A 25120-nucleotide genomic window follows, 5' to 3' on the forward strand; every position below is an offset into this window, starting at 1 on the left:
ACGAGCATTTATTACCTCACACAGTTTCTGCGAGTCAGGGATTTGGGAGTGGCTTAGCTGGGATTCTGGCTCAGGGTCTGTCAGGCATCAGGTTTGGGCAAGGGCTGCAGACATGAAGGCTTAGCTAGGTGAGGCCTTGGTTTTCTGCCAGGTGGGTCCTTCAGAGGGCTGCTAATGACAGGGTAACTGACTTCCCCCAAAGGAAGTGATGAGAGAGAGAGAGAGAGAGAGAGAGAGAGAGAGAGAGAGAGAGACTGAAACTGTATTAGTTACCTATTGCTGTATAATAAATTATCTCCAAACTTCAAGGAACATTGATCTCACATTGTCTGTGGACCAGGAATCTGGGCAAGGCTTAGCTGGGGCCTCTGGCTCTGGGTTTTTCAAAAGGCTGCCATCAAGGTGTCAGCTGGCGTTGCAGTCATTGAAATGTAAGATTCTTAAGTCTCACCTAGGGTAGATCCTTTTCCATGTTCACTCAAGTGGGTGTTGACAGGATCCAATTCCTCGTGGGCAGGTAGCCACAGGTCTCCCTCAGTTACTTGCTACTAGGGACTCTCTACAAGGCAGCTTGCTTCTTCAGAGCAAGTAAGAGGGCAAGAAAGAGTGCAATCAAGATGGAAGTACAGTCTTTGGTAGCCAACTCTTAGAAGTGATAACCCATCACTTTACCACGTTCTACTCATTAGAATCAACTCACTTCGTCCAGCCAACACTCCAGGAACGGGTTTTACACCAGGGCATGCATATTAGGAGGCAGAGGTCATAGGGGCCATCTTAGCTGCCTACCACAGTGACCAAAGCCTAAGCTGCAGTGCTTTTTATAACCGAATAAGTGAATTGGCATTTCATCATTTCTGCTATGTTCCACTGGCCACACAGACCAACCCTAGTGCAACATGGCAAAGGACTACACAGGGGATCAATACCACCAAGGTGGAGCTCGGTGGGAACCATTTTAGGGGCTGTCTACCACAGCCCATCCAGATGAATTTCTCCTCTTCATTCTGCTCTGAGCTCCTAGAGGTTGACTTACATGAACCACATCAATCGGTTCTCTGGCTTCTGGCCAGATACAGCCAATGGGGAGCACTGGCGGAAGAGAGGGAGGTGGGTTACTTATTCCCCCAGGTCCCTCCTTACAGGTGGCTGCATCCACAACTAAAGACCACACAGCTCCTGTCAGGTGGCACTAAGAGACTGGCATCCAAACCACTTTTCATAAATTTAGTTTTATCCGATCCATAGGATTGGATGTATTGTCCCATGTAAATGTCTATTAGAAGGCATTCAGTAAGGAGGAGATCTCTGTAATCGATGGACATTGGCCTTTTCCCCAAAACACCCCAGTGCTTGCTCAAAGAAGCCATATACAAAGTGGCCGTAGTAACAGGATGGAGGCTGTGCATATGTCAGACCTCATGGACTGCCCTTCCTCAGGGCTGATCTGGCTGGCTACTGCCTCTCAGAGTACCCAACCTGCCAATAGCAGAAGCCAACGTAGAGAACCTGATAGGACACAAATCTCTGAGGGAGCCAGCTGGCCACGTGGTGGCAGGTGGATTACATTAGACCCCTAAAGGAGGCAGTAGTGTGCCTCTCAACTATAGCGTCATAGTGATGTAGATGATGTTGGATCTGCCGGCAGTTTCTGGGTGTGGGGCAGGATCGTGTCTCGTGAAGCTGAAGAATGGACACACGGATCAGGGAGAGGCAACAAGTTGTAAAGGAAGATAGTTTATTAGAGGCAGGAGAAGAGGTTGCAGTTCCCGAGCGGGAGGGGGTGCCAAATGGGGGGTGCCCACTGGCTAGGGCAAAAGGCTTTTACTTTTATACTTTCCCCTTCCTGCTTGAGGAAGGGGGCTGGAGCCTTCTAACAGAATTCATCTGTTAGGTTTTCTCCTGTTTGCTCATCCTGAAGGGATTAATGAACCAACCCATTCCTATCTATCAGATCTGCTCCTTTATCCAGCCAGAAGGGATTTGAGATTATCTATTAACTTTAAGGCATATTCTTATGTCTCTGTCCTGGAGTGAAGGAGACATTCCAGGTCTTGCAGTTTCAGGATATGGCTGCTTTTTTGTTTATTCCACCAGGGACCCCCCCCCCCTGCCCCCAGCTACCTAGCAACCATACTTACTAACCTGTCTGAATAGTCCACATAGAAATGTGCCCTCCCTGCTTGTAGCACCAACACCTGTGTATTTACAGAATGCTGTAAATTCATCTTTTCTAACCAGGGAACACATTTTTAGTGAGGATGGGCTCCAATTTGTGGAGTTCACTGGTTAACCATGAGCTTTGTCTTAAATGATTGTTTAAAATACTCACACATGCTCCCCTTTCCTACATGGGAGAAATATACTTCCCTGCTTCATTTATGTTGGTTTTGGCCATGTGGATTTTCTTTGACCATGGGATATGTGATATAAGCCAAGATTTCACCTACGCTGGTACAGTTGAGCTTGTTTTCTTGCTTCTGCCATCATCACAAGAAGAACATGGCCCAGCTGGCCCACTCGTCCAAGGAAAGTGAGAATCTGCAGCTTGGAGCAAAGCCAGCTGAACTCAGCCCAGATTATCTGACCCCTAGATGCACGAGTGAGAATGATTGCTGTATTGCCTCTACGTTTTGGAACATTTTGTTACACACCTTTATTGTGGCGATAGTAGACTGATACATGCCCCATTACCCAAAAGCAGCTGGTGTAAAAATAGCTGAGTGGCCTCATGGGAGACAGTTATGACACTCTGCAAGGGTGCCACATATGCCTTAAACCGGTAGCCAAGGTAGGGTGCAATTTCCCCCATAGTGGAATGCATATTATTATTTTGGGGGGATGTTTGTTGGTTTCAAAGAAGTCTCCAAGTATTTTCATTTCCATGAAATAACTGAGATGTCAACGACCTGCACTGAAGCTAGTAGGCAAGAATCTTGACTGTTCATCACACAAAGGAAAGACTTCACGTCTCCTAATACCAGTGGAGACCACAGGAAATGGGTAGGGGGAGAAGGGAACACAACTTCTGTCGACCACACCCTCCACCCACTACCCTCAGTCTCTACCCTAGTAATAAAAATAAGGTGGTCAGGTTGCACCTCCCCTGTCCCAGGGGCATTCTCTTATCTGCCCACAGTAGCACTGTATTTGCCAGTGTTCATTGTGTCTGGTCGGTGGCCCTTACTTGTCACCACTAGATTGTAGTGTCAATGAAAAAACATCCCGCCTAAGAGAAAGCTTGTAAAAGTTTATCTGACCCAAACTGAATGACAATTGCAGGGAAGTAAAATCTCAACAGATTGAGAAAATGCTCTGGAAGATGGCAGTTTTGTAACTTATTTTATACATTAGAATCAGAGGAGGAGGGTTACATGAAATCCATTGGTGGTAGATTAAGGGGGTGGGAGAAGGCAAAGCGGGGAAAACTCTGGGATTGGACAAAAAGTAAATTGGAGCGACAGGTACTTCTTTTACATTGGTGGGTACAGGATAGTTAGTAGCATTTTACAGCACAGAGATGGTAATCACAGGACAAGAACAAGAAGGAGGGGTCCTGTAGTTTCCTTCTCTGACGACGGGTTATATCCTGGGGGTCTGGGAAGAGGGATTACTCTGACATTCCAAGGGCATGTTATCTTAGATGCAAAAAGACAATAGACAGGCTCACGTACGTAAGGTAAAGATTGACCTTTGCCAAGGAAGCTACAGGCCAAGGAGGTAACTACCGGCCATGGCCTACTTTTAGTTAGGAATTTTTATGTTCAGGTCATCCTATGTGGTTAATTTTGGTCCCTGAGTTTGTAGGGCCTGCCATGTAGGCCTCCCCTGATCTTGTCAGGTTTAGTGTCTGGGCCCTTTTTCTTCCACAGTAGGTAAGATGCTTTCCGGGCGTCCTTCCAGGGCATTTAGCACAGACCCTTGCGCTCAGCAAGGGATTGGTAACGATCTTAGGCAGGCAGTCTCGTTTAGTCCCGCCTCCCTCCTGAAGCATAACTTTACTTACAGCATCGCCAAAGAGTCCTTCCAAGAACAAACTGAAGTTTGTTGGTGCTCATGAATGAATGATAAATGGAATGAATTGAATGAGTGGCATTGCTCTTCCTTCTCCTCCTCTGGCTCTGGCCAACCCCAGGCTCCCTCTCCTCGCCGTCCTGGCTGTTGCGCCTCCGCGCCCACTCAGGGTTGTCCCACCCTCCTGGTTGACGACCCTTTCTCTCCATCAGGCGCCAGATGCGAATCGCCGTCCTAATACTGTATTGACCTCCACGGGCCACTTTAGCAGCAGCCGGCTTGAGCTCAGGGTACTTGATGCCAGCGCCGCCACGTTGTCTCCGGGCAACTTGCTTCACCTAGTTCTGCTTTCGCAGCTCTGCGGTACACTTGCAGGTGTGCAGGGAAATCCTGGGCTGGTGCTTGTCACTGGAGCACTGCTTTCCGGGCACTATCTCCGAGCAAATCCACAGACGTCTTTAGAGCTTTCTCATGCACTCAATGATTTGCTCCTCAAAATAATCTTCGGAGATTTTGGTCTTCTCTCTCCCCTGGGGCCACCATTTTAGGTCAGTTCCACGTGGCAGGGAACCATTTTAAGGTCAGTTTCTCCATCAAAGACAGAGTCAAATAGAGGAGGAGCTGGGGAATCTTTCAAAGCAGAGTTAAGTTGTGTCCTCTGAAAACAGTGAGGAAGAACGCACCCACGTTAGTTTGAAGAGCCATCGTGTGTCAGTTTAATGGGAGTTGAGGCTCTTAGAGGTCTCTGCAGGTCCCAGAACCCCGCTGATGATTTCTTGATTTATGAGGTTTTTTTTGCTGTCGGAGCAGATCATGAAAGTGTTTTCATCCCAAACCACAAAATCCTAAGACCTATCCCAGCCTTGGACAAACCCAGTAAATTGAAAAGAGCTCTTTTGGGTCCACATTTCCTGAAGATGTTTGCAATCCTGGAATCTTTTTTTTTTTTTTTTTTTTTTTTTTTTAAAGATTTTATTGGGGAAGGGGAACAGGACTTCATTGGGGAACAGTGTGTACTTCCAGGCTTTTTTTCCAAGTCAAGTTGTTGTCCTTTCAGTCTTAGTTGTGGAGGGCGCAGCTCAGCTCCAGGTCCAGTTGCCATTTCTAGTTGCAGGGGGCGCAGCCCACCATCCCTTGCGGGAGTCAAGGAATTGAACTGGCAACCTTGTGGTTGAGAGCCCACTGGCCCATGTGGGAATCCAACTGGCAGCCTTCGGAGTTAGGAGCATGGAGCTCTAACCGCCTGAGCCACCGGGCTGGCCCCGCAATCCTGGAATCTTGATGCAAGTTTTTCAGAAGCTTGAACAAAAACTCTATCTTTAGAAATAGTCCTTAGTGGTACCTTTGTTAAACTCTTCAATAAGCATAAATTTTCATGTTGGTCACACAAAATTTAAATGAGGAAGCTGAAGATAGGTGGGAATCCCATTGCGGATGGTAACCTAAAACCTCCTATAGGATTTCTATAGACTGTCTTATTCTTTACGCAGCTTACGTAGCTCAACAGAACCATTTTATAATGAAACTGCAAGGTGACTCCTAGGTGGTAGATCAACCTCTGTTCTAAAGGTTGATTCCAATCACCTGGGAGAATTGATTCTTGATGAGAAATGCTAGGCTAAAGAACCCGCCCATGTTGGCCTCCCAAGCCAGATTGAATATCTTTAATCCCCTGGTGGAGAAGAAACAGGGAGACAATGCAAGGCTTATGACAGCACTTTGAGAGTGACTGCTGTTGTTTAACAGCATCAGGAGCCAAAGGAACATTGGTAACCTCTCCAGCTGGAGGTCATAAACAGGTTATCTGAAGTGAGTAACCCACATCCTGAATTTGGCAGGAGCGTCCTAGGTTTTTAAGCACCATACTTGGTCGGCTGGCTTGGATTTCTCTCCATGTTGGAATTTCCCTTCCTCTTACATTTATTGTAAGCAGCTACATTGTGATTTTATTCAAGTTTTGAGGACAAATTATTGATAATTGAAAAACAGTGATTTCTTCCCATGCATTGTACTACAGAGGTCATCTTAGCTGATAATTGATTGGACAGCGTAGAGGTAAATCTGTACTGGTCTTTGAATCTGGAACATTCTCTCAAATTCAATTGGAACTTCCCCTTCTTTGACATGACCTTAAGATGTTACCTAGACTCTTTTTAGGGCAAAGAAAAAGTGTTTGCATATGGATGGCCCAACAAAACACACTGCTCTCAGTCTATAACCATGAACAGGAAGCAGAGATGGTAGCCTTTTACCAAAGAAGTTATATGCTTGGGATGTAACTACTGACCATCATCTGCCCTGTTAGGAACATATGATCAGATTGTTACTGAAGACTCAAAGGATCTGCCTGCCGGGTGCCATACAAGCCAAACAAGATACATACGGCAGGACTGCAGCAAAGAAAGTAAAAGTGTATTTAAGGAATTGGCACCAAGCCGGGAGACACGGGCGAGCTAGTACTCTCAGAAGCCTGGCTCCCCGATGGCCTCTAGTGGCTGAGTTATATAAGGGGAACATCATTAATCGTGGTGGCTATGGGAGCTGGGGCAGTGGGCTCTACTGATTGGTTGGGGCTAAGGCAGGGGGCAGTTGATCCTGGCATCAGGTATCCAGGGGATGCAGGCCTTGGGGTAGTTCTGCTTGCATGAGTCCAGAGCTGAAACATAACTGGGACCAAGGTTTTATCTTTGACCAAAACCTTATCCTAGTTTGAGGTTTGGTTATTGTATTTTGGCCATGGTTGATAAGCCTGAAGCTTGATTCTTAAGTGAGTTTGACGCTGACCACAACCTAGTGTCCTAAGAGCTTAATGATTAAAAAGAATGGACATAAAGAATGGACATACAGTATATGTACAGGCAGGAGGATCTGGTGGAAAGAATGTAAGCTAGTCATAGTTCTATCAGGCTAAACAAAGCTCATTTGGATTAAAGCAGAATGCATGCTAAAGAAATGAGTTATGCAGGTACAAGCTCAGCCTGTGAGGTTCCTTTCCATAGAACTCTTTTTTGTTCACAGCCTAGCTAAAAGTTTGTTAATTTTATTTATCTTTCCAAAGAATCAACTCTTTCTTTGTTTTGTTAATATTTTCCATTTTTTTCTCCTGTTCTCCATTTCATTTATTTCTCTTCTAATCTTTATTATTTCTTTTTGCTAACTTGGGGCTTGGCTTCTTCCTCTTTTTCTAGTTCCTTAAGGCTTAGAGTTGTTGAGATCTTTCCTGATAACGAATGTAGGCATTTATTGCTGTGAACTTCCCTCTTAGAACTACTTTTGCTGCATCCCATAAGTTTTGATATGTTATGTTTCCATTTTCATTTGTCTCAAAATATTCCTCCTCCTCTTTAATTTCTTCTTCAATCTGTTAATTGTTGAGGGTTTTGTTTAATTCCCATGTATTCGTGAATTTTCCAGTTTTCCTCCTGTTACTGATTTCTAGTTTTACACCACTGTGGTCAGAAAGAATAGAGGGTATGACTTCAGTCTCCTTGAATTTGCTAAGACTTGTTTTGTGGCCTAACATATGATCTATTCCAGAAAAATGTTCCATGTGCGTTTGAAAAGCTTGTGTGCTCTGCTGTTGAATAGAATGTTCTCTATGTATCTGTAGGTCCATTTGGTTCATATTGTTCAAATCTGCTGTTTCCTTATTGATTCTATGTCTGTCCATTCTATATCTGTCCATTGTTGAGAGTGGGGTATTAAAGTCTCCAACTATTGTATAGCTGTTTATTTCTCCTTTTAGCTCTGTTACTTTTTGCTTTATATATTTAGGTACTCCGATAATTGGGTGCTTAAATATGTAGTTGTCATATTGTCTTGATGGATTGACCCCTTTGTCATTATATAATGACGTTATTTGTTACTTATTACAGTTACGTGGTGTAGTACGGCAGAATTCTGAAGAAACCCACCTAGGACCACCCTGTGGACCCGGTCCCAGTAGGGGCCCACTGTGCTCCAGTGGCTCCCCACTTGGGATCACGTGAATTTGGGTGAGTCTTCTCTCGGAATTCCAGGTCTCCGTGCTTTAAGTAGCAGGCCTTGACTTTATTTGAGCTGTTACTAGAAAATCTTAAAAGTGAATAAGGGTTGAGATAACCCAGGGAAAGGAAAAAAAAAGAATGTGTTGCTGCTTTTAATTTGGGCTTTTCCATTAGATTGCTTACTGAGAGTCTGAACAAAATCTTTGCTGGTTAAATGAGAGACTGAACTCTCTTTAGCTCTGAAAGAGAAAGTATACTTGCTTCCCCAATACGAATAGCCAATGGGGAGATGACAGTTGTTTCAGATTCTGGAGTGGTGGAGATTGGTGCCGTGACGTGTCCAGTGTGGTAACACAGCTGATTCTGGAAAAGCTAGCGGGAGCCCCGGGGAGAAGGGCAGTGCATCCTGGAATGTGTTCACCCCGAGACAGGGGCCCATGCCTTGGAAAGTGTCATGGTTCCGGTGATATCTGGTAATCTCTTGCTGGCTCTTGCTTGGATATTGTTAGGTGACTAAGAATCTTTGTGGAGTTGCTAGAGGAAAATTTCCGAAGGTGCGAAGCAGTCCTATAGGGATATTTACTACATTTGGCTTGTCTGCAGATGTGCACATAAGGCTGGTTTTCCCTAGAAGTTTGTTCAGACTCTACAGATCTCAAAAGAAAAGCTAATTGAACAGGGGAAATCATGCTTCCGAGGCCAACAAGCCACAGGACAGCCTCCCATAAATACTGAGATAGCTAAGATGAGGATCTTTTGATACTTGTAAACTAAGTTTTGCACACACAGTTTGACAGCTGGTTATAAAATTGGGCAGAATGAGTGGAGATCATATTTAATTGGTCTCTTGAAGCTTCAAAAAGAGGATTTAGATAAATAGATTAACCTATGATGTCATTTAGGTGTCAGCCCAATTCTTGGAGGTATTAAAAATGGCTGCCCTTATGTTAAAAGGGGGAAGGTCATTTAGAACTTGACTTGTCAAAGACAGATATAAATTGTAACTGCCTCCAGCGCAAAATGTGATCCAACTGTTCTTTCATAAAGCTTTTCTCATGGCTAAAAGGTCTCTGTTTCTGTCTTTCTGTGTCTATATATGTATGTTGTAAATGTGAGATAACTCTGTAACTCCAGATGGTATTGTTAAAATTCAAAGGCAAGCACTTATAAGAATTGGGTATTCTAAAATTCTCAGAAATATAGATACTGACTCAAATGCTTTTCAAGTTCATATGATTATTCTTTAGTAATAAAAGCTAGCTTAAGTTTTTTGGTTTAAGTAAAACAGACATGTCTCTACTTTGCCTGGGTTTTACAAAAATAGGTCCATGTTAATAATTGACTTTGATGTCTATGAAATGTTTATAGAGGTTATAAAATGTCTTCATAAATCTGCCAGCTAATGAATACTAATTGCTTACTTCTTAGTTTTCATTAGAAATTGAAATTGTCAGGGTTAAAATGTCAATATATGTAAGAATAACTTTTTAGTGTTACATATGCGTCCCTTTTCTATTTGTAGCTGTAGATTTGGTGTGTCAATGGGAGAAGGTGAGTTCAGGATCTTCCTAAATTGTCATCTTGAACTGGCTTCCTTTTTATGGCTAAGTAATATTCCATTATAGGTACACAACACATTTTATCAATTCATTTGTTGGTGGATATTTGGGTTCCACCTTTTGGCTATTGTGAATAGTGCTGCTATAAATATTTGTGTACAAATATGTGTCTGAGTACCTGTTTTCAATTTGGATATATCTGGATTTTACTGGGTCATATGGTCATTGTTTAACTGTCAAACTGTTTTCCACAGTGGCTATACCATTTTCCATTCCCAATAGCAATGTTTAAGGGTTCCAATTTCTTCACATCCTTGCCAACACTTGTTACTTTTTTTAAAAAAAAATCTACTAGGTTGGTGCAAAAGTAATTGTGGTTTAAAAAGTTAAAAATAATTGCAAAAACCACAATTACTTTTGCACCAACCTAATATATAATCATCCTAGTGGGTGTGAAATGGAATCTCATTGTGGTTGATTTGCATTTCCCTGATGACAGTGATGGTGAGCATGTTTTCATGTGCTTATTGGCCATTTATCTCTTTGGAGAAATCTCTATTCTAAAAAAGAAGGTCATTTTTACAGTGTTTATGGTTCAAGGTCCCAACCTCCCCTTCTCCCTGGATCTGCGTTGTTTCCCTTTCAGTGTTTTGACGGGCCTTTTTGTATTTATGGCAGCCATAACTTCCTAAAAGATGCTGACAGGACTTTTTGGAGCTGTCTTTCAATTTTCCTAAGCTTTATTCGCATCACAGAAAGGCTCCAACTGTTAGAATGTATTTAGATTCCATTAGCGTACATTTTGCTGTCACATTGGAATCTCTTAGGAACCATTTTATCCCCCTCGAGATCCTTACTGAACAGACTGTTATGGGTACTGAACCTCAGTAAGAACCGTTAGGTGGTGCTCTTTGGTTAAAAACATTTACTTCTCACACAATTTACATATATTAGTACCTCCCAGGAAAAAAAAAAAGTGGCCTTTAATGTTTTCTCTATAGACTATCTCCCAGGTCTGCTCAGAACTTTTTCTCATACCACTTCTAATCTGTCCTCCCCCAGTTTGAAGAGATCGCCCCGATGTAGACATGAAATTCTCCAGAAGCAGGCTGTCAACTGTGGAATAGCAAGGGAAGGCGTTACTGTTTCCCACCTTAAAAAGCACCCCCAGACTGATACTGTCTCATCACTAGCTGCTAATTGTGCTTCCCAAAGAAGCCCCCCCCCCCGCCCCCACCGTCGCCATCTTCCTACAGAGAACCATCTTCTCTGCATCTCACTTACTCTCCAAGAGCTGACAGTCTGTCTTGCCTACAAGTCAGCAAACTCAGCTCTCCCCGAACCTGAAGCCTCGGGTCTGTCACCTCCTCCTCACCTGCTTTCTTGTCCTTCCCTTTCCTTACCAATTCCCTTTTGTTCCTTTTCCTGCTAGTTCTCACCATGTACTTCTAGACTTATGTGCTCACTTCCCAGCCCGTACTGTTGGTCAAGGGTTACCTTTGTTCTTAGTCTTGTTCCAAAAAGTTGAGGTCATTTGGAAAAATTGTCCCTTATCTATGTAAGTACCCTAAGATGCACTTTTCCTGGACACAATCGATCTTACCAACTATAAATCCGTATCACCTTTTCCCAGTCATTTCTCCCCTGACACACAGTACCCTGCCCCTAACTTTATTTCTCACCACCAGACGACCCCTCAATTCCTTTAGAAACCCTGCCCGCCTAGATTCCTATGTCATATATACAACTCTAACATAAAAGAATAAATAACCCAACTTATGTTTTAAAAGATTATGCTTTCCAAAGATTTTACTAAAGCATTTATTTTTTAAACAAAAATATACATTAAATCTCAGATTTACAGAATGTAGAAATAATTTATCGAAAGCAATTTGCATTTTAAAATTGTTAATATTGCACCCAGCAATGTAAGTCTTTGACACATTTGCATTGTCGACCTTTCCCACAATTCGCAAAACGGGAGAGAAATCTGAAACTGACAGAATTACACAAGCTAAATTTTCTTTACACACAAAAACAACTTACAATTGTTCTTATTTACAAGATAAAGTTGTAAACTTTCAGAAATTTGCGTCCATAAAGAGCCATACATTCTTTTATCATACCTAGAAAATGAACTATGTACATGCTGAGATTTCCTCATAGGAATTCAATAGGACAGATATTGTGAACATTCGCAGTCTAACGGTAAAGAAAAGAGTTACTGAAAACACTTCTACATCTTCACTGAAATATGGAAACTGTGTGAAAAACACAGAATGAGAAAAGCCTCTGGAAAAATAACTTCTGCCTCAGTCTTAGAAATGTGGCTGCCAACAAACAGTTTTTTCGCAAGGCATAGCACAAGTGAGAAAGAGTGAGGTCTCTGTTCGAGTCCCTTATAAAATACTTTACACATAGGCAGGCACAAAGTTTGCTTTTCAAAAGAAAGCTTTGTAAAATATTCTGCAATTTATCACTGATATCCTCAGTTTTTAAAAACTTTTTTTAAAAAGCCCATAAATACTTAAATGCATTTTTAATGAAAGTAGGGAATAAACTCACCTGCTACTACAGGGAAGTGGCTAAAATAATATTCGAGAGTAAGAGTAAACGTTTTTAATGTGCTATTTTAACCTCATAGTAAACCGAAACAGACTGAAACCTTGTACTTAGGAAATTTGAAGTAATAGTCCTTGACTGAACCGAATTATTAAAGCAATATGGGAACGTGAATCACGTAGCCCACTGTCAATTCTGAAAAAACCACAGGACGACTTAGCTTCCAGGTGATGAATGTTCACGAATCTTTTCTCATTACCATCATAAACAAAAGATCTTTGTTAAAAGGTGGCCTACAGGGGAAAAAGGAGCTTCTGGGAAATTTGTGTTGCAGATCCCCGACTGGAAAATCTAATTGTGATTTTATAATGCACTACCATTTGAATTGAAATATAAGACGTTTTCTAATTCCGTTGTCCTAGATGGAGTCTAGGTTAAAATGTTCCCTTTGAATCATCATGAACATAAACAGTTGAATAACAGGACTTTTAAAAAGGTATTCTTGGCTTTGCTATTGCTTAATAGTCCAACCCAAGGAGTAACTTTGTTAATCAAGGTTATGTCTTCAACATCCTGTGACAAAGTCAATTTTTAAAAAAATAGACCTGAGAGTTTCGTAAAAAAAAATAGACATTTCCTTTGTGTGATTGTTTCGCTGCAGGCCCGTTTGAGGCCAGGGCATCAGCTCTCCACAGTTCGCCTGTATTCCGCAGTCCCATCGGCTATGATTGCGTCCAGCGGAGCGCGCTTCTTGCGGATGCTGCGCCCGGAGGAGATGAGGTCCGCATAGCCCCGCTGGTGGGAGAACGCGTAGGCCGAGCGCCGCGAGGACACGCCACGACGGAACACGTTCTGCCGCCGCTTCCACTGCTCTTCCGCTTTTAACCGCTTGCGATGCTTCTGAATCTACAGGAGGGAGAGAGATGGGGCAGAGCTGAAAAGAACTGGCCGAGGGAATGGAAATGAAGGTCTGTGTCGGCAGAGGAGCAAACATTCATGGGGCACGTAGACTAGGCTTTCCCACACCATTTGGAGGCGGGCATCACCGGCCTCACTTTATAGAGGAGGAAATGGAGATAGGATACGTGAGGGTCTCGGAGCTAGAAAGTGAGGAAGTGCGTGTTCTTTCCAATTCTTAAATCAGAACGGTTCAAGTTCAGGAGAAAAATGTCCCTTGTTGCTATTGCATACACTTATCGGTGGAAAAGGGAGATCCAGGGTATACTGCAGGGTGCCCCTCTAGCATCTACTCTTCTTTCTGATGGATGGAAACTGAGTGTATTCAGGTAACCCCTTCTCCATACTGCCACATTCCCCCAAGGATGTGGATACCACTCCCAGGGGTGGAACTGATTGATTTCCCTTGCCTGGTACTAGGCCAGGAACGTGCATGTGACCTAATTCTGGCTTTTGAGACCCGATGGAAGTGTGTTGGGCCCTTCCATGAAAAGTTCTGAGGCTCCTGAGGGAAAGCGATAGAATAAGGGAAAGAGATAGAATCAGTCTTTTATCTTCCCATGGATATTGACATGTCAGGATGCGATGCCCAGGGCAGCCATAGAGCTGTTGCTGGGCATCAGGATGAAGCTAATAATGAAGCCAGTACAGGGGAGAGATGGAAAGATTCCTAGTCCTTTTGGATGACATTACGTTGTTCATCAAAAGAGCCTGCTAATTATTGTGTGCGTTTAGGTGATTGATACATTAGTATGGAACCATTTTGAGCCACAGCTTTCTGTTATTTGTATCTCAAAGGATCCTGCTACAAGAAGTGACATAAATGAAGGGGAAAAAAACCCAAACTATTTGCATGGCAAAATGTTAATGGTGTAATTGTTAAATTGAGAGGATAGATATATGGGGGGTTCTATACTATTCTCCCCCTTTATGTTTGATAATTTTTGTAATAACAAGCAAGCAAACAAAAATGACAATCCCCGAGGACTTATTTGCAAGATGGAATTAAAGAAAGTAGTAGTCATAAAAGTTCATACCAAATTTCCCAGGAGCCTAGAATTTTGCAGGAAAGCTGCTTTTGGGAAATGTCTTTTTTGATTTCTGTGAGGGGCTCCCAGTTAGGAGAGGAACTGTTTTTTCTATACCTTATCACTTTCTGATGGCCAAATGGTCATTGACAAGAAACGGATCGCAACCACGGGCAGTAAGCACACTGCAACAGTCAAAATGATGGTCAACCAAATGTATGGCTGTCTTAGAGCATTTGAAGCTGTGCCTGAAAGAAACATGGAGAATGAATCACAGGGGTCCTTTCATCGCAAGGGCATATTCCTATTCCATAATCCATAAATGGATTATCTATGGTAAAGTTTTACAACTAGATTGTCCTCCCACATCCCTGCTCAAGAAATGAACATTTGAAAACCAGATTAAGCAAAGCAAAATTTCGAAGGTAAATTCTTTAGAACAAGGCAAATATACACAAGCAAACAAGTAAGGATAAAAGTGCATTGGTTAACATTGCATTGATTAAAAATGCAAAATTAGGCTATCTGTACTTCTGAATTTTTTCAGGAACTTATAAAAGCATTTTCCAATTTATAGTTTTGGTTTGAAACTCCAAATATTAACAACTGGCACTGCCATTTGTGTGATAGGCTTTGTACTAGGTGTTTAATACAGACCGTGCCATGTTATCAATTCTGAGTGAAGAGTATTACCCTCTTTACCATGTAAGGAAATTGAGTCATGAAGAAGTAATTAGCACAAGGTAAGAGAACTAGCTATGGCAACTCCTGAATTTTAAGACCCACATCCATCTGACAAGAACCAGGTGTTTTCCACTGCAATTCAGCTGCTAGCTTATGTCAGAGGAAGTAATAATTCAGTCTATAATGCAATCAGGTAATCAAATATACTAGTTAATTTTATAACTAGAGCCAAATTTGTCACAATATTTTCTGTACTTATAAGTTTCTAAAACTGGTCTTTATTTTTTAAATGTTGTTTTTACACTGCTAAATGTGTATGGGTTTAAAAACCATGCCCAATGTGAATAGTCTAAGTCACTGACTACCAAAATTTTAAAACAGACTCAGTAAAGAAAAACACAATCATAAAAAAAATGAGCTCAACCCCAAGAAGAAAAGGGTTACCATAGCAACTATCTTTTACAACCCAACAATTGGTCACAAAAAACAAAACAAAAACTAATCTTTTATAGGGAAACAAGTTTATGGGGATTTATTTTTCCCATTGTGAATCCAAGCTACACACTATTCAAAATAAGTTCATAAATTCCAATTCATGATATTTATTTATAATATGATATTTATCAGCTCAAATTCATTCTAGCATTTGTCAATTTGACATGTTTTGTTTTTTTATAAGTTTACTTACTGGTCTGCATACATATCTTCAATGATGTAGCCCACTTTTGAGTTCTAGAATTCTATCATATAGGATTCATAGCCAATTGGATGTTCTTAGGTCTTTGGGTTATTTCCCTTTTTAAAAAACAATTAGAAATTTTGTGGTGCAATCTTTGTACAGATTACCTTTCCAAAATTTGGTGTGTTATCTTAGAGTATTTTCCCCAAGTGGAAATAATGTACAGAAAATTTTATAGTTATGTATTTCCAGAGAGTCTTTTGGAACAACTAAACTATATTATAATGCTCCCAGCAATACATGTGTTCTAAATTTACCAATAACCTACCAATATTAGGTTTTATGATGTGTGTGTGTGTGTGGGGGGGTCAGATGGGAGCAGCTATTATCTAACTTAACAGATGCACAATTATATCTTAAGTTTGTTTCAATTTGCTTTCCTCCCATCATGGTACCACCTTTCCAACCCACCACCACCATTCATTTTCCACTCAGGATATTAACATTCATTAGCAATCATTTACAGTTTGTGTTTTTACTTACCCAGAAGTTATATCAGATTCTAATATTTTTCTGTACATTTATTTTTGGAATTTAGAATATACCAACCTGTAAATTGAAATGCAGATGGAAAGAGAACATGTATTCCAGCACTATGAAAGTCAAACATGATGCCAAAATATAGTGCAATGCTTCCAAAAATTGAAAAAGCATTCACAAAAGTCCAATAGGAAGTATCCAAGCCAATCTGTTGGGAAACCAGAGAAAAACAGAGCACTCACTTTGGGGAGTTAACAAGAAATAAAAAGATCCAAGGATTCTGAAAATAGAATTCAGCAATTTAGGCATGATTTGGCTTGAATACTGAACAATCAGAAACTATCCTAGGCTCAGGCAAGAAATAGGAAATGTGCTTGCTTTTAAGGGGTAAAAAGAGCATTCATATTTTGTAAAGTGGTAGAGGATCAGTCAGAGGGAGAGGGGGTACCAGGTGGATGTGCACGCTGGCCTATGTACAGAAATACAGGTACCAACAGATACCGAAAACAGGTGACTAAAACCACATACCTGGAAATTGACTGTTATCACGAGAGCAGAGGCAATTGTGACAGCAAAAGATTGGTAGTCTGACGGCGCCTCTCCATCCTGTCCCATGGTTTGTAGGTAAGCTCCAAGAGGTATGAAGAAGAGAATCATCGATGTTAAGATCCCATGCAGCAAGCTTATGAAGAATTTCTTATAGTTGAACAGTAAGTCTCTCTGTCCCACTACATATAACCCAGGGAACCGCAGACTCAGTTTGTCACTCACATCCTGAAGGGGAAAACACAATTAGAGCTGTGTACGATCCATCAGGAATCAAAGAACTCCGAGAAATGTTACAACTTTTATGTCACAAAGAGTTTCGACTTGTTAAGTTGTAGGAAGGCAAAGGCCAAACAAGTCCTGAACAGTTTCAGTGGACAGAGGGCAACCTCATTACTTTAGTCCACCATTATTTGATATTTCATCAGAGAGGGACTAGGGAGAAGTGTATTATTTTGCTATTTATGGAGAGAAAGCAAATAAGTTATGTCGAAAAATGTAGGGAGGCTATCTCTACCTAATTCTTTGGGAAAGTGTGTTCACAAACAAGTTGATGAGTTAGTTCCAAGTTATTCTTTTTATGCATGAAAGCACCTTCTCAGAAGTACTGCTAGATAGAAGGTGGACTAATTTGGGAATTAAACACCTAAGTTTGGGAAAGGGTTAAGATAATTTACTTTTAAAATGAGTGAGTTATAATTACTGTCAAGTGTCTTATCAAGAGTCTTAGTGTCCAGAAGGAAGATGATAAACTTTTGTCAATGCATTCAACCCAGGCACAGAAATCCTGTTACTACAAAACAAGAAGCACAGCACTTACTCTTGTTGCTAGACATCAGACCTACAACGAGACTCACTCAGACGAAGTGAAAAGCAAAGGAATGCATTTAAATATTTGCTTTGAACTCCACGAGACGCTCAGTCTGTCCGGAGTGTCCCTGTCAGCACAGGGCGCCTACCTGGTCGAGCAGCCCCATGAGCAGCACGGGCAAGCTGGAGTACAGCACGTTGTAGAGGGTGATGAACCAGTCTTCATATGCAATCTGTGAGGAGATGACAGAGTGGCTGCGTCACCAAGCAAGAAACATTGTTGGCATGCATTCATCTGCTGAGCAGGGAGATCCCCCAGGCTGAGCAGGGCCTTCTCCTGCCAGAGTAAACACCCCTCCTGTACGCTTACAGAAGGCATGAGTTTGTTTCTATGTAATGGGCAGAATCAAAGACCATTCTGCAGAAACGAAATTTCCCCTTAAGTAAGTGGGGGATGTCCCCCAGAAAGTTTTTGGAAAAAGTCTTCTATTGGAATAAAGCTGGAAATTGAGTCGGTGTTCATCCTTTTTATGTCCCTTAATTAATGAATTGAATTAATGAATTGAATACATGCAACTGGCCCAAAAAGCACATAGATACCATTAAATTTTCTTTTGTCTTGAAAGTCCAGCATTTTCATTCAAACATTTTGTAAGACAGAATTGGACCAGATGTAAGAACTGTGCTTCTGAAGGGGTAACTAAGGCTGTGCACACACCTGTCCTCATAGTGGGCTGGAGGAAATGGGCTTACTCAGCACCAGCACTTATATACAGCCCAGCACGGAAACAGGAAAAAGGCCCCGGCCCTGCTCAAGGTCACTCCTGGCCCTGTTTCTGAGGCCCCTCTGACAACTATTTGCCTGTGGCATAACATCAGAGAGGTTTGGCCAACCACAGACACTGATTTAGGTTCATTTTTTCTAATGATAATTTTCTGTTGTGTCAACATTTAACATATTACATATGTCCACCATACCTGTTTCAGCAAAAACTAAAACCCCAGAACAAATGGAGACATGATAATTGATTATCTAAAATTTATATTATGCCTTTAGCCTTGGTCACGGTATAATTTTATGCCTTCAAAGTTGAACAATTTCTTATCACTATTCTTCATGGCAAGGTGACTTAGCAGAAAATCTAAGGTGAAGGCAGAGACACAAACAAAAACCCGATAGACCAGGGAAAAACTCCAGCTTATAAAGAACCAGAAACATTTTAGAAAAGTAATCCATAATCTGTGCCTCAGCAATTAAGAGAACACCAAAACTGCAAATCAAATAAATAATGATGATGACATTATATTACCTGTGCAGAGTACCCATTGAAGAAGGAGTACCAGAAATGAACCAGAGTAAATGCAAAGTTTTTATAAAAGAAGTATCGTAGGAACTTGCACATCCGTATGTAAGACCACCGGCCATGCACCAACAGCAATCTCTGCAGGTATCTGAACTGAGCAAAGGAATAGTCACTTGACATGACGGCTTGCATGCCTTCTTGTCCACTTATTCCAACACCAATGTGGGCAGCTATGGGGCAGAGGGAGAAGATACTGTGAATCCTAGGCTGATTATAAGGTAGAACATTGAGATGACAAGGTCTTTACATAGCAAAACAAAAAACAGACATTCATAGAGCAATAAATAATGAAAACTCTTGCTCACCATCCCCCACTGCAGCTTCTGAACTGAGGTAAAATCAGAGGTAAAGTTGCTAAACATGTGGTTGGGCCTCCATAAATATTTGTGAAAGGATCTCAGGTGGGTGAGGATTCTATTCAGATTATCTGGCCAGCTCATAAGCCATCCTTCCCACTCACAGGGTGAGCCCCAGGCACCCAGGTACTAGTCTGCCCATGCCTGTCTGGCTACACTGAGTCAGCCATGGGCAGATACGTAATCAATGGTAGATACTAGGAACAGGTTCTCAACTTTCATTCCACCCTGTTCTAATTGGAGACATGGGACCGCAAATAAAAACCCTGCGTTGCCCATACTCTCTTGCAGCTAGGTTCTCTTTGTGCGTTAAGTTCCACTGTTGTGATCCACTTGATACTTGGAAGCAGAAGTGAACTGAAGCCCAGCATCACTTCCCTTTTTGGTGTTTCTACAACAGAAATGCCATTTTCTAGCTGCCAGATGTTGGCAGACACCTGCAAAGGCTTCTCAAGTGAAAAGCTCTTCTGAAGACCCTCAAAGCTAGAATCTCTGCTAGTGAGTGATCGAGATGTTAGACATTCAGCCCAGACTCTGCTTCTGCAGTCCAGCCGAGCTTGTATGAGTATCCAGTCCCCGGTATTAATCACTTCCTGCTTAAAAGTACTTCGAGGCGTCTGATTCCTGTCCTGCGCCCTGACTGGTAGAAAACTCAACCTGGACCAATCCGTCTCTCTTTTGGCATTTGGAATTAGGATTTGGGTATGTTTGTGCTTGAAACTTTAACATATAAATTTCAGAGGTGTGGGATGGATAGATTTCTTTCTGAGGGGTTCTAGAGGGCAGCGAAATAATCTAGAGAGAGGGAGAGACAGACAGACAGACACTGGGTTTCTGTTGAACTTCTAGGTCCTGGTTCCAGTATCCTCTGAGGCCTCGCTTTTTGGGCAGCCTGAGACATCTATATATCTTTTAAAATAAATTTCTTTTTGTCTTAAGCTATCTTTAGTTCTCCAACACATATAATCAAAAGAGTTCTGGGCGGCTGGATGGCGCAGTAGGTTAGAGCGCGAGCTCTGAACAACAGCATTGCTGGTTGATTCCCACATGGGCCAGTGAGCTGCGCCCTCCACAACTAGATTGAAGACAATGAGCTGCCGCTGAGCTTCCGGAGAGGCGACCGGATGGCTCAGCTGGTTCGAGCACGAGCTCTCAACAACAAGGTTGTCGGTTCAATTCCCGCATGGGATGGTGGGATGCGACCCCTGCAACTAAGATTGAAAACGGCGACTGGACTTGGAGCTGAGCTGTGCCCTCCACAACTAGATTGAAGGACAACGACTTGGAGCTGCTGGGGTCTGGAGAAACACACTGTTCCCCAATATTTCCCCCAGCCCCCCCCAAAAAAGAAAAAAAATTTAACTAAGACACTATTAAAATTTCAAAGGCTTATTCATGGCCTACCATGACCTCAAGACACATTTTTTTTTTTTTTTTTTGCATGGGGGAAGGTTTCTAGAATGGATAAAAATGAAAGTCACAATCTTCTCCATTCTTCCCAAAGTCAAATCACATTCAGCTTAGAGAATTGCAAATTTTATCTCGGTCTTAGAAGTCATGAAAGTGAAGACAGATAATGAGATCATTTAGAGAACATATGTTTGGAGAACACGTCCTATGACTCAGACCCTGAGAAGTGACTGCCAACTCAGCAGAGCTTCCAACTAAAAGCAGCTCCAAAAATCCCACCCCATTTGCGAAACACAAGGTCTGGCAAATTCAAAATGTAGTGACTTGTCCAAACCTAAGCTTTCAGTAACACTTTGTAATTCTAAAAAATAGACTTGCATCTCGTTCAATATTTATGACCTCTTTGAAAACACACAAATAGCTCGGATAATCACTGATGATCGCCAAACTGCTCCTTCCCTCCAAACCAAGGCTGTCTTTCCTGAACAAGCAGCAGAGGGAAATGTTGAGATTGTGTTGGAACTGAGGAAGGGCCATGCTTGCCACAGGCCCTGGGATCCAATCCAGCCTTTCTGCTGAGCAGACCCAGGACACTATGGGAAATGATTCACGGTGATTCCAGGCAACGAACAGATGGGCTTCATAAGGCCACACTGGTTTTTTTCCCTAAATCTAAATATAGGTACCTGGTTTTCCTGAAATTCCAAATGTGGTTTCAAATGCCTCACCAGCGGGCTCCTTCATAATTCCTTAACAAACTAATCATTTCCTCAAGGCTTTCTGCCTCTACCTCATTTCCCTCATGCTGCTTGTTCATTCTCAGGGCCTCAGGCCAAGAAAAAATAACAACCATCAGCCAGTAGACATCTTTAGGCACAAAAGAGGGAGAGGGCAGCCTGTGAGAGTCCTTGGATCCTTGCTAGGGGCAAAAACATGGTGGGTTGCAATGCCCTCCTCTTCTACTGGACTGCACTGCTGACCGTGACACTTGTTAGCAAATGGTCAGATTTTTCTTGACATTTACATTTCACTCTACTTCTTTATACACAAGTTTTTATATATATATATATGCCGTTCTTGATGCAGTTCAAAGAGATAACACTTTTTACAAAGTACAAAAAGGCATTAACAATACTTGCATAAGACTACTGACTTCCAAGAAGACCTCAGAGTTTCCTTGATTTTTGTTGGGATGTTCCATAGACTATATATAAAAGCACCTGCCTATGACAGAGCTTAATACAATTCTTAAGACAACTTAAGAAAAACAAGGCTCTGTAAGGTTATCTTTGTTGACTTTTTGTGATTCATTTCACTATAAATTGGTGAACTCAGAGGAACAAAACATTTTCAAGTGTAAGTCATAGAACCAGATGGTAAATTTTCAAGGTAATCCCCCCACACTTCTAGAAGTCTACATTATAACAATAAAAATAATGTCTGAGTTCCTTGCCCTTTTGGCAGAGCTACTGTTCAGGGTATATAATGGAAACTAAGCTAGAGCTGGCTACAAAGAAATCTAATTCAGAGCAAGAAATGACATTTTCATGGTAGGACAAGCACATACAAAACACAGTGGAGAGGAATTAAACTGCCAGTGGCGACAGACACACATGATAAAAAAGCAAGGAGACGTACATCATCATACAGCGGACTCCTGTTGAGGAAGATAAAGTTGGAATATTCTTAGTATATACCAAGAAGGAGGAGAAGAGACTCTAAGAAAAGAAAGATAGATATGTGAGTTACAAAATAGGCTGCCCTAGATATACATTCTGCCTTAAGTTACCCAGCACAACAGGACGTGCGTATACATGTGTAGTCACGTAACAGTTCATCTTAACATCACAAAACTAGAGGTGATATTGGAGAGAATTTTCTTGTTTTGAGATAGCATAGCCCAAGTTGACACAGCATATTGGCAGTAGGATGAGGACAAATATCAGGTCTCCCCAGTTTGGGCATTTTCATTAGAAGATGTTCCTTATATAAGGAATAAAAAAGGACCAGGATTGAGATGTGTTAAGAGGGTTTGGTTCCACTTGCTTTAACAACAGGTACAACTGTATTTCTGCATGCTGGGACTGAATCCTGTCATTTGTGGGGACCTAGTGTCCTCTAACCAGCAAAAGGAACTTTGGAAGTCTCTAGGGAGGTTAGGAGGACGGTGAGACTCTGTTGGAACTTGGCTTCAATGCCAAATGTGTGACTCTGAGCTCACTTCAGGTGTCCCGGTGGTGATGGTCTAATAGATTTACCAAAGGCAAGAAGGAAGCCCCAGAAAAAGGTGCTTAGGGGAGGGAGAATAATAGTCTTAAAACAAATACCCGACTTCAACAGTGTATACCGAGCTCAGCAGAATTTTTAACAGAACTTATTCAAGAAATATAGGAGAAGCAGAAGGTGAGGAAAAAACTCCCCCAAACCAAACACATGTAAAAGAAGGAAACAAGATAAATTCATCCATATGGAACTCGTCTTCCATGTGGTGTTCTGTGAGTAGCGCTGTAATGCCTTCTCTCTCCTACTGAGGTGACTGTAAATTTTTTGAGGGCTGGGTCACAGCTGTAGTCATGGTGGAGTGCCTTTATTAAACAGCTGCTTTATGAAAGCCTAAGCAATGAAATCTGAAACAACTACCCTCAGAAAGTTTCCTGCCATTTCTTCTCGAGCCGTTCAAGTTGCATTGGCTGTCTGCACAAGACTCACTTTTGATCATGTTTACGTCGTTGGCCCCGTCTCCGATTGCCAGTGTGATGGCTTTCTTATACCTCTTCACCAGGTCTACCACCATGGCCTTCTGCTTGGGGGTGACCCGGCAGCAGATGACAGCGCTGCACTCACAGGCCAGGTCAACAAAGTTCTTCTGCCGCTGTTCTTTTCTAGCTTCCAGCCTCCTTTTGCTTTGCGTCCGAATTCGTCTTTCTTCTTCTGTCCTTGGGAACTTCAGCTTCAGAATGTTACCTGTCTTGGTCTTTTTCTCGAGAAGAATTTCATTCTGTGGAAATCAGAGAGGGAAAGAATTACACGTAGTATTTTCGTTTTTGTATCTAGGGTACCATTCTCAAGATTTTGCTGATGCGAAGGATCATTCTTGGGTTATATCATTGAGTGTAAAACATATTTACTATAAAAATTTAGAAAGTACAAAAATGTACAGAAAAGAAAATTTAAAATATCCATTCACCGATAAACCGGGTGTCATCACTGCTACCAGTCTGGCATAATTCCTTTCATATACCATATAATGTTAAGTCTTAAAACTTGGGAAATTGAACTTTCATTTATAGGCTAAGAGATTTTTAGGTTGGCAGTTAATACGGGAAACCATCTCAAATTGGTCCATAATGAACTGCTTTAGTTTGAGACAAAGGCACAGATACACTGATGATACATACCAACCAAGAACCAGTGATGATTAAGGCCCGGTTTCCGCCGGAAGGAAAAAAGGGTTCGTGCACAGGGGGTGCAAATTTTGCATAGACTCCACCTCTATTCCTCTGGTTTTCCATCCTCGTGTTAAGAAGAGCGCTGGGAGAAAAGAAATTAAACTGTTTAAAGTACCATGAATAGGCCCTGGACTGTGAGAAAATTTTGATATTTAATCTCTTTTTTAAATTGAGGTAAAAACACACCCTAAAAATTTTCATCTTTATTTCTAAGTGTACAGTTCAGTACTATTGAGTGTATTCACATTGTGGTATAACCAGTCTCCAGAATTTTTTCATCTTTCAAAACTGAAACTCTGTGAAATAACTCCTCATTTCCCCCTCTCTCCAGTCCCTGGTACCCAATATTCTACTTTCTGTTTGTATGAATTTGACCACTCTAGATATATATAGATGGAATCAGACAGTACTTGTCTTTTTGTGACTGGCTTATTTCACTTAGCGTAATGTCCTCAAGATTCATTCCTGCTGCAGCGTGGGTCACAATTTACTTCTCTTTGAAGGGTGAACAATATTCTATTGTATGGATGTAACACATTTTGTTTATCCCTTCACCCATCGGTGGACACCGGGCTTGCTTCCACCTCCTGGCAATTGTGAATAATGCTGCTATGAACATGGGTGTGCAAATATTCTTTTCAAGTCCCTGCTTTCAGTTTTTTTGGGATTATACCCAGAAGGGGGATTGCTGGATCATATGGTAATTCATTTTTTTGAGGAACCACCACGCTGTTTTCCATAGTGGCCGCACCATTTTACACTCCCCCAGCAGGGCACAAGATTCCCAATTCATATCGTTGTCCACACTGGTTATATTCTGTTTTTTTAGAGAGGAGCCATCCTAAAGGGTATGAGGTGGTATCTTATTGTGGTTTTAATTTGTATTTCCCTAATTATTAGTGATGTTGAGCATCATTTCATATGCTTTTTGGTCATTTCTATATCCTCCTTGGAGAAATGTCTACTCAAATTCTCTGCCCATTTTTCTAACGGGTAACATATAATCTTACTAAGTCTTAATTCCTCCACCGTGGGGGCACCATGTACTTGATGCTTCATTATTTGCCAAAAACAGCTAGAGGAAGTTATGGTGGAAAATGTGTTCACAAGCAACGGAAGGAAGACAACCGAATTATACTGGGGTGCACCCTACTGTATTATAGGCTACTGTTTGGC

At 41.7% G+C, this 25120-nt stretch overlaps 1 protein-coding gene across 2 annotated transcripts in view; it reads right to left on the reverse strand.

The window, feature by feature from the left end:
* Positions 1-11362: 11362 nt before the first annotated feature.
* Positions 11363-25120, reverse strand: part of ATP8B1 (ATPase phospholipid transporting 8B1) — a 113758-nt gene continuing 100000 nt past the window's right edge. For both annotated transcript variants that reach the window (XM_033087507.1, XM_033087508.1), the window contains exons 21-28: positions 23894-24026; positions 23205-23493; positions 18676-18899; positions 17515-17598; positions 16538-16783; positions 16079-16217; positions 14224-14354; positions 11363-13027 (exon numbers count right to left, since the gene is read on the reverse strand). In XM_033087507.1, the coding sequence (XP_032943398.1) occupies positions 12803-13027; positions 14224-14354; positions 16079-16217; positions 16538-16783; positions 17515-17598; positions 18676-18899; positions 23205-23493; positions 23894-24026 (1471 nt within the window). In that variant the 3' untranslated portion in view covers positions 11363-12802. The remainder of the gene's footprint in view (positions 13028-14223; positions 14355-16078; positions 16218-16537; positions 16784-17514; positions 17599-18675; positions 18900-23204; positions 23494-23893; positions 24027-25120) is intronic.

The sequence above is a fragment of the Rhinolophus ferrumequinum genome, chromosome 19 (genome assembly GCF_004115265.2).
Source record: "Rhinolophus ferrumequinum isolate MPI-CBG mRhiFer1 chromosome 19, mRhiFer1_v1.p, whole genome shotgun sequence".
Lineage (NCBI taxonomy): Eukaryota > Metazoa > Chordata > Mammalia > Chiroptera > Rhinolophidae > Rhinolophus > Rhinolophus ferrumequinum.